At 51.6% G+C, this 11,710-nt stretch overlaps 1 protein-coding gene across 1 annotated transcript in view; it reads right to left on the reverse strand.

The window, feature by feature from the left end:
- Lrp5 (LDL receptor related protein 5) overlaps positions 1-11,710 on the reverse strand; it is a 105,734-nt gene that overhangs the window by 67,857 nt on the left and 26,167 nt on the right. Inside the window, exons 2-4 of the mRNA XM_021152534.1 lie at positions 9,961-10,357; positions 2,876-3,073; positions 144-340 (exon numbers count right to left, since the gene is read on the reverse strand). Of these exons, the coding sequence (XP_021008193.1) occupies positions 144-340; positions 2,876-3,073; positions 9,961-10,357 (792 nt within the window). The remainder of the gene's footprint in view (positions 1-143; positions 341-2,875; positions 3,074-9,960; positions 10,358-11,710) is intronic.

Raw genomic sequence — 11,710 nt, forward strand, 5'->3', positions numbered from 1 at the left:
CCCCTGCCTGTCCTCTGCCCCGCCCACCCCATCCCCAGTACCCTGTCATGCCTGTCCTCTGCCCCGCCCACCCCATCCCCAGTGCCCGCCCCTGCCTGTCCTCTGCCCCGCCCACCCCATCCCCAGTGCCCGCTCACACTCACAGGGAGGCTGCCGCTCCTGGCTCAGCACCTGGATGTCCATGGGTGAGTACAGAGCACTAAGGATCTCCTTCCTCTGCTCCCCTGTCCATTTGTTGCAGGCGTGGATGGAGCGGGTCTGCCAGTCTGTCCAGTAGAGTGTGTCCCCAGAGAGCGTCAGGGCAAAGGGGTGAGTGAGGCTGCCCTCCACCACCTTCTGCCTGCAGCAGGTAGGAAACAGGCAGAGTGGTTAGGAAAAGACCTCTCAGGCCAACTCTGCCCCACGCTGGAGGCCTTTAGGCCACCACAGACCCGCTGTGTCTGTCGTATCAAAGGAAGCAGTTGTAAGCACACTCTCCTCACTCGGCCACTCCAGTCAGCCCTTCCAGGTATGCACGGGCAGTGCCCACCCAGCCAGCTTTCTGTGCCTATGACAAAAATGTAAGAGCCCCTGGACAAAGGGACAAAGTGGCCCTAGAAAAGAAAAAAGCATGGAGCCACACTTGGTGACAGACAGTTTCTGAGAAGCCTGGGTCCCCAGACCTGATGTGCAAAGAACTTCCTGCTGACTCAGCCAGATGTGTTCAGTCCGACAGTCCACACCAACAGCAGGGAGGCACTCTCAGCCCTATGTGTTCAGAACCGCCCACACAGTGGACATCATGTTTAATGAGATTATCAACACTGGTAATAGGGCTGGAATTGAGCAGAGCCAGCATTTTGTGGTTATTTAACGACCACCCCTCTGCAGTAGACTCTGGCCAGCTGTATGGCGTTGGGACCCTGCCTATCATCATACAGGAGGGGTTTGTTGTGAACATCAAACAAAATGGTAAATGCCCCTGGACACTGACACAATGGAAGAGTTATCACTGTTATACTAACTGCCACCCTCTTGTCAGGACCGCTTGCCCCAGGCTAGCAGCTTTCCAGGTTCTGGGCTAGCCTTGACCATGCTGAGATCACTTGCTCCCACGGTCTGTCCTTGGGCTAGCCTGATTTCCAAATCTCAGATCAGACCCTGACCAGTGTACCCTATGTGCATCTTCACCCTCGCCCTACAGATGACAAGACACAGGCTGGACATCATCCCAAAATTGATGGAATGTGGGCCTTTTTAATCTAACTCAAGATGAACCTTTCACAGCAGCTCCTATGCCCCAATCCAGGAGCTCCTCCAGTGCAAAGGTCAGATTAACCTTCCCGTGAGGAGCCCAAGACCTGACGTCAACTCAGTAGGTAATATTCGGTCACAGAGTAAAGTACCCCTAACTCAACACAAAGGTCACAGCTTTTTCTCAAGTGTAATGATGGCACAGGGCCACACCAAGCAGGAAGCTCTAACAACCAAGTAGGAGAACAGGCCGAATTCATCTACCTGTCCTCTTCATTGATCAAGCACCTACTGTCTGCACAGTCTCTAGCAAGACTGTAGATATGGTAATAGTCACACAGCCGCTGCTGCCCTGGAGATACTATGGCAGAGGCAGGACAAAGAGCAATGAGTGCCCCAGTCCCGGCCAGATCTAAGCCCTGACCGGCAACTCGAAAATCCCAAACAGTCTAAACGCTGAACTTTTTATTTATTTGCTTTTCAGATGTATTTTTATGGGGCTGGTGAAATGGTTCAGCATTTAAGAGCACTGACTGCTCTTCTGAAGGTCCTGAGTTCAAATCCCGGCAACCACATGGTGGCTCACAACCATCTGTAACAAGACCTGATTCCTTCTTCTGGTGTGTCAGAAGACAGCTACAGTGTACTTATGTATAATAATAAATAAATCTATGAGCCGGAGCGAGCAGGGACTGAGCGAGCAAAGTTGACCAGGAGGGAGCAGGGCTGACCGGAGTGAGCAGAGGTCCTAAATTCAATTCCCAACAACCACATGAAGGCTCACAACCATCTGTACAGCTACAGTGTACTCATATACATAGAATAAATAAATCTTTTTTTAAAAAAAAGATGTATTTTTATTTTATTTTCACTTGTGTGTGTGCAGGTATGTGCATCTGAGTGCAGTGCCCAGGGAGGCCAGAAGAGGGCACCAGATAAGCCTCCCAGCAGAGTACTGGGAAGTGAGCTTATGTCCTCTGCAAACACAGCAAAGGCAGGTTACCACTGAGCCCCTCTCCAGCCCCTGAACACTGAGACTTTCTTACTCATTTCACAAACTAGGCACAGTTAGGGGTCAGATGTAGTCTTTTCTCTCTTTCTGTAAATACGATATGTATGGTATGTATATGGGAGGAACTCGAAACCCACAGCACTAAGTGGAGACGACATCCAAGAACTGGTTCTCAGACTGGGTGTGGTAGTCACACCTTTAATCCCAGCCTTGGGAAGCAGACAAAGGCAGATCTCTGTGACTTTATGGCCAGCCTGGTCTACAAAGCAAAACCAGGACAGCCAGGGCTATTACACAGAGAAACCCTATCTAGAAAAAACAAAAACCGAAAGAAATGGTCGTCCTCTACCTCTATCATGTAGGCTGCAGGGATTGAACTCAGAGCCCGCCTTGCACAGCTGCCATCTCGGAGGCTATGTATGTTCCTCTCGCACAGTTTGGAAGGAACGTTCAGCATGTTGCTGTAGAAACAGTTCCATCAGCTGTGACATCAGACATGGTAACTCTGCTCTGTTCCCAAAGTCATCTAGCAATCCTTAGGGGCTCCAGGGAAGAACCTAAGGCCTGAGTTAAGGAGCCCTGAGGACAGCAGATAGAGTGGGGAGGGCGCCTCGGCTACCAGGCACTCACCGGAAGGAGCCGTCCAGGTTGGCACGGTGGATGAAGCTGAGCTTGGCATCGGCCCAGTACAGCTTCTGTTCCTCCAGGTCGATGGTCAGCCCATTGGGCCAGTAAATGTCGGAGTCTACAATGATCTTCCGGGTACTGCCATCCATCCCTGCCCGCTCGATCCGGGGTGCTTCCCCCCAGTCAGTCCAGTACATGTACCTAGTGAGGAGACAGGGCATAAAAGGAAAGACACAGATGGATCTAGGGATTGGTTCCAACCCTAACCCAGGCCTGAAAGCTCACCCACCAGACCTGTGAGAGATAACAAGTGACTATGGTTTGAGGGACCCAAACTTTAGGTTTTTATGTAAAGGAATTAAAATAGAGATATTGCTTGAAATACTTGAAAGAGGTGTAAACCTTCACCACCATCCCCATCTCCTGTACCTAAGGCTAGCCTCACCCCACTGCTTCCTCCACCATCCCCATCTCCTGTACCTAAGGCTAGCCTCACCCCACTGCTTCCTCCACCTCTCAAGTACTAGGATTACAACCATGTGCCACCATGCCCAGTTTTTTTAAAAAAATACTTACTTTTTTTTGTATTTGTGTGTGTGTGTGTGTGCATTTAAGTACAGGTCTGCAAGTTCTCCTGGAGCTGGCTGTAAACTGTGAAAGTATTTTCTTTTTTTTTTTTTTTTGGTCATCAATATAATCTAATAAACTGAAGTCATCGTCATAATAAAATCCCCCAAAGAAACCAACCCCAAAGATCATGACTCTAAGGTGATTAAAAAGTTACAGGGGAGCCGGGCGTGGTGGCACACGCCTTTAATCCCAGCACTCGGGAGGCAGAGGCAGGCGGATTTCTGAGTTCGAGGCCAGCCTGGTCTACAAAGTGAGTTCCAGGACAGCCAGGGCTACAGAGAAACCCTGTCTCAAAAAACCAAAAAAAAAAAAAAAAAAAAAAAAAAAAAAAGAAAAGCCTTTCCACTTCAACAGATATTCCACTTGCCCCTTAACCATGTGCCTGTCCAACACCTTTTCCACCACATATTCCTCCTCATCCTCTGAAGAAGAGCTGTCGGCTGTCCTCTTGGTCTTCTTTCCCATGTCATGTGCCTGTTGATCCACCTGAAGGAGTATGGCCACCAGGTTCCCAGGATCTAAAGTGATCACTCACGCTAAGGCCTGCACGGTTCCTCTGTGATAAAGCGGCACCACAAGCCACCGCTACCGCTGCCTTCTGCGCAATGCCAACCGCCCTGAGACCCTTGAGAGAGGAGTGCTGAGCCATGTTTCCAGTCCCGAGGAACATGTCCTTGAGAATATAAACTGCAGGCTGGAGAGATGCTTCGGGAGCTATAAGAGCACTGGCTGCCCTTGCAGATTCAGCTCTCAGCTCTTGCAATAATGGGCACAGGGGCTGCCTCACTGCTGTGTCCCCCAGCAGGGGGTCCTAGGTGAGCCAGAACCATCACCACCTTCTAGAGGGACGATGAGGACGTCACCCAGAAGGGTAGGCATAGGAACATCATGAAAATATCCCCTTCTCTGCCAAGCACCCCACACAGGGTAACTCCTGCATGTCCTGTACCACCCTCTGTGCCAGCCAGTACTGGGAAAGCCAGCCTGCTGCCCCCACTAGACAGATAGGAAGTGGGGGCTCTGGCACGTGTACCTGTCTCACACACACAGCAAGCAGCAGCTCTAGACAGCAACCTGGGTGGGCAGGTAAGGCCCAAGCTTTGTGCATGCTTCATCCTGCATCAGCAGGGCATACCTGGGGTGATGCTCTGGGTACCTGGCGGTAGGTCAGCCTCAGCTGAGGCTGACATGGCCTGGGCGCTGCCTTCTTTCCCTGTGCTTCCCACTCCTACAGGCCTGGAGTTAGCCCAGGGCCTTGCCACCCACTGAGAAGCGTGTTTCTACACTTCCCATTTGGTGCTGTGGTCCAGCCAGAGCTAAGGCCAGGCAGGGAAATGAGGTTAGTACGCCACATTTCTTCCCCACTTCCTGAGGCCTGCAGGTTTCCTTAAATGGGGAACGGGAGAGCTGCTGGCTCAGTGGGGACAGGCCCATGCCAGTTCCAGTACTGCTGCAGGGCAAGCGGGCAGGACTAAGGCCATCCTCGTTCTCAGTGAGGCAAGGCAGAAGCCGAGCCACGGCCAAGGTGCAGGGCTGCAACGCCGGGCCGTTACCTCAAAGCAGTGCCAGCTGCATTTCTGCCAGGAAGCCTTTTAACCCCGTCCAGATGTGCAGCATGGCTTCCCCAGGCTGAGCCAGGGTCTTCCCAGCTTCAGAGCCCTCTCTGCCACACCTGGTCACCCAGTCCTGACCTAAGCACACGGAGGTAGGTATTTGGATAAAGCTGTTTTTTTCAATGGTGGCTGGGACAGGATCCCCTCATCCAAGGAAGTCTCCAGAGGAGACACAGGAACGCACAAGGGCAGGCAGGGCCTCCGCAGTGCTGAGGGGAGAGCCAAGCTTCTCTCTTGCACTGCATTTCACTGTCCCCACTCCGAGCTGCACCCCACAGCTTGCACACCCTTATTTATCCAGGGCAGAGGAAGGAAGCTTGAGATGTCCTGTCTGTGGCAGCAATGCCAAGGTCAACTCTGGTCCAGGGGCAGGATTCGAAAGGAACAGCGTGACCCAGAGGAGAGCATCTAGGGAAGAAGTCAGAAGCAAGCGTACACATGACCCACTCGACAGTCAAGACCAAGGCTGACTGATCCCAGAGATAACACAGGCCACAGCAGCTCAAGTAAGGACAGCGTGCTGGCTTCCCGCTGTCTCTACACAAACACAGAGTACCCACCCAGGCCAGCATGCCTCTCCGCCACCATGGCTAAGAGTAAAAGGATAACGGGCTGAAGAGATGGCTCAGTGGCTACAACACTGGTTTCTATACAGGGCCCAGGCTCAGTTAGCAACACCCACATAGGAGTTCACAACCCTCCAAAACTCCAGTTCCAGGGATCTAATGCCTTCTCTGGCCTCTGCAGGCACCAGGCATGCACATGGTACTTAAATGGAGGTGGGCATTTGGACAAAGCCGTTCTTCTCAATGGTGGCTGGGACAGGATCCCCTCATCCAAGGAAGTCTCCAGAGGAGACAACAGCACAGGAAGACACAGGGCAGAGCAGGGCCTACACAATTGTAAGGAAGGAAGGAGAGGGAGGGAAGGAAGGAGGGAGGGAGGGAGGGAGGGAGGGAGGGAGGGGGGAGGGGGAAAGGGGGGAGAAGTCAAACTGCATAGTCTTTTATGTGGTGGAATATGGGTATGTGTGTTACAGCATTCATCCAACCAAGGGTAGCTCTTAGTATTTTCATGTGGCATGACAAAGTCACAGTATACCTCTGTATATCTGTATAGATGGGGACACAGACATAGCACCATGTCATCCTTGGCAGCTGCTCCTGCCTTCAGAATAGAACTCACCCTAGACACTTTCTATCCCAACCTGCTACAAGCCTGGGCCAAGCTGCTGCCCTCCTCTGCCGTCTGTAACTGCTATGGGGAGCCAGGCTCTCCCCCAGGAATACTCCTCTCTGCCCCAGGGCCTTTACACTGCTCATCCTGTCTCGTCAGCCAGAAGCCTGGAATACTGCCCTGCTCTTACCCGGTGGCACTTACTCCTCTCAAACATACTGTGCCTATATCATTTTCTCCCCAACCCCACCAGTACCCTGTAAGGTCACTAGGGCAATGGTGAAACCCACAGCTTGAGAATGGACCTTCCTGCCCATGTTCACGAACATTGCATCTGGGCATGTGGTAGGGTAGAACTATAGCATTCTGTCCCAGGAGGAGTGGGAAACCAGGGTAGAGAGAGACAAAAACACAGAGGGGTCCTGTTGAAAAGTGGGGTGCTAGTCCTGAGCCCATTTTATCAGACTCTAACAGAGACCAATCCCTCTTAGCCACAGAGACTCTCCTGGGATAATGGCCCACACCTCCTGGGAAGACTGTCAGGGTACTGTTGTCCCTGGAGATTTGAGGTCCGAGATTGTTCACCAGATAACAGAGTTAGTCCTAGGAAGATGACTTAAGTTCTATGCAGCTGAGGAGTGAGGGAACCCACAGGGGGTAGCTGCTAGTCTGTTACCCCACATACCAAAAAAATCCCACTTACCTCTGGTGCATATGAACTGAACACATACATGCATGCAAGCTTCTTTACAAACACATGTACTCATCCACAGGTGCTCTATCACACACTCAATCACACGTACATGCTCTCTGGTGCACATGCACACATACACAATTATATATATACATATACATATATATATATATATATATATATATATATATATACACACACATACACATTAACAGTCACATAGATTTGTGTGCACAAGCTCAATAACCCTTATGTATAATAATGTACACACAAATGCATATACATTCTCACATAAAAAGCACATTCACACATGTGCACAGACTCTCCTATATACTCATGTATGTGCACATACACTCTCATAAATGCACACTCACATACAAGCATAAACAGGTACAGTCACCCCTGCATACACTTGTCCATGTGCACAGACTTCCTCACATAAAACATTCACACACATTCATGTAACATTTGCACACAGGTCTCTCATATATACTCTCATATGTGGCAGCATGTGTACACACACACACACACACAAAACCCACTTCCTGGGCCTTTGCACAAAGTATGTGGCTTCTGAAGCCACATACTCAAAGGCCAGCTCTGGACAGAGAGGTGACTTCAGCCATATAGTGTGCCCTCACCTGGTCTGCTCCTCAAACTCCCTAGACCAAGCAGTGGCAATCCTGCCAGACCACACGCAAACCCTCCAGCCAAGCTCAGAAACCTGGGCACAGGCCACACCTGCTCTCCCAGCCTGCTTCTGCTCAGTCCACAGCCAGGGCAGCTAAAGTCAGCCAGAGTAGCTCACTGAAAAGGCTCACAATAAGGTGGCACCATCAGGATCCAGACAGCACCCCATTGCTAGAGAGCCAAAAGATGGACTTAGGATCCCCAGCAGTGGAAAAAGGCAGTGCATGGGTCAGCTGGAGCCTAACCTACACGGGGACTGGCTGCACAGATTTCCTACAAGGTTTATACAAACACACAGGGGAGGTCCACAGCCAGCATCATGCTTCCTCGGCTGGGAGATCCTTGCTGCATTTCTCAGAAGCTCTGGGGACATTAAAAACGCTAAAATGTTGGGGGCACGGACTGGGAGGAGAGGAAGGAGGAGAGACTGCAGTCAGGATGTAAAGTAAATAAATTAGCTTTACAAAAAAAAGGGGGGGGCTGGAGAGATGGTTCAGCTGTTAAGAGCCCCGACTGCTCTTCCGAAGGTCATGAGTTCAAATCCCAGCAACCACATGATGGCTCACAACCATCCGTAATGAGATCTGATACCCTCTTCTGGGGTGTCTGAAGACAGCTACAGCAAGGCAATGGGGCCAGAGTGAGAAGAAAAAAAAAAAAGTGTCTGAAGACAGCTGCAGTATACTTAACATATAATAAATAAATCTTTAAAAAAAAAAGCCGGGCGTAATGGCGCATGCCTTTAGTCCCAGCACTTGGGAGGCAGAGGCAGGTAGATTTCTGAGTTCAAGGCCAGCCTGGTCTACAAAGTGAGTTCCAGGATAGCCAGGGCTATACAGAGAAACCCTGTCTTGAAAAACCAAAAAAAAAAAAAAAAAAAGCTAAAATGTCAACTGAGTACAGCACTTGGCAAAACCAAAACCAGGATGTGTGTCTTGCCTGAGACATGAGTCCGTGAGTCTGTCTGATTGTTCTCACACCTGAGCCAGCATACAACTTCAGGGTCATGGCCACGAAAGGGCAGCTTAGACAAGGGTCTGTGCATTCCACCCCAGAGTCAACCCTGAGGAAAGAAGGATGGAGGAATCGCAAGGAATGAACGAAGACATGCCTATCTAGAACACTCTAGAATGTGGCCTGATGCTGAAGCCAGCAGTGGCCCCTAGACTGCAGTGAAGGACATTCACGGTTTGACAGTTGGCCCCTCCCAAAGTGGCCTTTGTGGCTGTCCTGTGCTTTCCAGGGTCAGAGTGAGTTTGACTGCAGCAATATAGGTAAGTTCCAGAACACACAGAGTGGGTGCTACATCCAGACATGGAGCCACCTCAGCGGACAGTCACAGAAGGGAGGGGTGGGAGGGACGGAGGGCCCTGAACTTACCTGGGTCACCTGTCCTAGTGCAGAAGGATGCTAAGCTTCAAACCCAAGCATCAGCCTCGTCTGCCCTTGTTTGTGTGTTTGATTGAGACACAATGTACTGCTCAGCTAAGCTACAGTCAGTTATCATTGGCCTCTAAGCCTGGGAAGCATCTCCTTGGCTGGTGATTGGTGGGGGAGGGTACAGGTCACTGTGGGCAGTGCAGTGCCTGGGCTGATGCTCCTGGGTGCTACAAGAGAGCAATCTGAACAACCAGTGGAGAGCAAGCCACTAAGCAGTTTAGTTCTTGACTCTGGGTTCCTGCCTTGAGGTCCTGCCCTGACTTTACTCAGAGGTGGGGCATGACTTGAGTATTGTCAGATCAAGTATACTGACTGATTCATCCCCAAGTTGTTCTTGGTTTTTAAGACAGCAATATAAATACCTTAAAACACCTTGTCTCTCACTGGGACCAGGGACTGGGCAATTTGACTGCAGGTGGCCAGCAAGCCTCACGGATCCCTGTGTCTCTAACTCCATGATCCTGGGATTATAGACATGTGGCGCCCTGCACCTAACTTTCTTCATGGGTGGAAGTCAAATCCTCATGGTTATGAGGCAAGTACATCACCAATGGAGGCATCTCCCCAGTTCCTGTATATTTTTAAGACGGTCTTTATAGCTCAGGTTGGCCTGGAACTTGTGTAAACACTCCTGCCTCAGCCTCCAGAATGCTAGGATTATAGGTGTGAACCACCACCATCCCTGGCTAAACATGCCATGTTTTACAGTTCAGGATCTAGAAGGGAGGTGATTCCCAGCAAGGGTTGCTTCCCAAGACACCTCACCAGCCTGCCTCAGGTGTTCTACAGAAGACATCCTGGTCCCCACGCCTCCCCATAGGAGCAGGAGAGAAACAGAGGTTTACCCATGTGCAGGATCCAGGGCAATGGCCCTTGGCTGGTCCAGGTCCTGCCAGAAGAGAACCTTACGGGACGTCCCATTGAGGTTGGCCACCTCAATGCGGTTGGTCTCGGAGTCCGTCCAGTACAGCTTCTTGCCAACCCAGTCACAGGCCAGGCCATCAGGTGACACAAGGCCTGAGATGACAATGTTCTGTGCAGCAGCTCCAGTCTGGTTCAGGTAGGTCTGTTTGATGGCCTCCTCGCTCACATCTGTCCAGTACACAGCACCCTTGGAGAACTGGAAGTCTACAGCAGCTGCATCCTCCAGGCCACTGGCCACAATGGTGGACTCCAGCTTCACTCCGCCGGCATCCACTAGCCGCACATCCCGGCGGTTGGCAAACAACAGGAGCGGTGAGGCTGTGGGCAGAGCGCAGGGTCAGGATGGCTAAGCAGGACAGGAACCAGCTCCCAGGGAAAGAGAATCATGCACGGCTACCCTGGGCCCCTGCTCCCAAGACCCCTTCCTTCCAGTTGCCCAAAGGCTCCCTTAGTGATAGGCCAGTATAGAGAGAGGCAGGAAGGCTCCCCAAATCCCCAAGCTCTGGCTCTACTGCTCCCCAAACTGGAAAGACCACTTCCTCACCTCAACTTGCTTTCAGGAGTTCAGGTGTGCTCTTCAAAGGCACATGGGAGGGGAGGGGGGACAGGGAGGCTGGGGGTGGATTTGTAACCTAGGACTTTTTTTTCTCCAACCCTCACTGGGAGCTGGTGGGGCAGTGCTCCCAGCTCTGAAAAGTAAAGAAACCACACACGTAATCCCCAAGTTTTAAGGGGAACCCACAGCACACTCCTGGAAAGCTAGCTTTCCCTCTAAGAGGCCTGGCAATGGCCCCAGGGGCTCACAGTGAGGAGGCCAGAATGTGGGTGGCTCCCCACCCTCACCTGGGGCAGGCTGCTTCTCCTCTCCTCCCCCGCCTGGGGAATCCTAGACAACACAGACACTGTATCACCCCAAGGCTCCACGAGCCTCTCCTTTCCAAGGGCAGAAGCTGCAAAGGAAAGCTCAGGAGGAAAAAAAGAAAGTTCTGGAGAAACCTGGGAGTGAAAGAAAAAGAGCCACAGTGGCAAAACCAAGATGCCTTCATAGGCTGGCAAGCAGGGGCTGCTTGTACCAGGGGCCTCCAGGGTTCCCGTTCCAGTGGGGAAACAGACACTGGGCAAAGACCAAAAGCAGGTAGTGACATCTGTCAGGTTAATGCTGTGAATGGGCCAGAGTCAGGGACAGGACAGGAGAAGGCTGCACACTACATACAGTGGTTAGGGGAGGCCTCGTGGACAAGTGAGGGAGATTAAAACCCATGCAAAGTTCCCAGGGTAGAAACACACAGTGCCAGCCTTAGTCAGGAGGCTGGTCCTACGGGTTCCTCCCCTACCAGGTGACTGACCCATGTGCCCAACACCTCTCAAATGCACAGCCCCTGGCAGACTAGGGGTCCTGGCTATACATTCTCCAGGCCCAGAACTGCAGCCTTCATAAAGAAGCATAGACCTGTGCCAAGTCACACCAAGAGTGAGGCTAGGGGTTAAGCCCTGTGGCCCCCCTTGCACCACACCTGGGACCCTTAAAAGATCACTAAGAAAAGCTCGTGAGCTGGGCGATGGTGGCGCACGCCTTTCATCCCAGCACTCGGGAGGCAGAGGCAGGCGGATTTCTGAGTTCAAGGCCAGCCTGGTCTACAGAGTGAGTTCCAGGACAGCCAGGGCTACACA

This window comes from Mus caroli, chromosome 19 (assembly GCF_900094665.2).
Source record: "Mus caroli chromosome 19, CAROLI_EIJ_v1.1, whole genome shotgun sequence".
In the NCBI taxonomy this organism is placed as follows: Eukaryota; Metazoa; Chordata; class Mammalia; order Rodentia; family Muridae; genus Mus; species Mus caroli.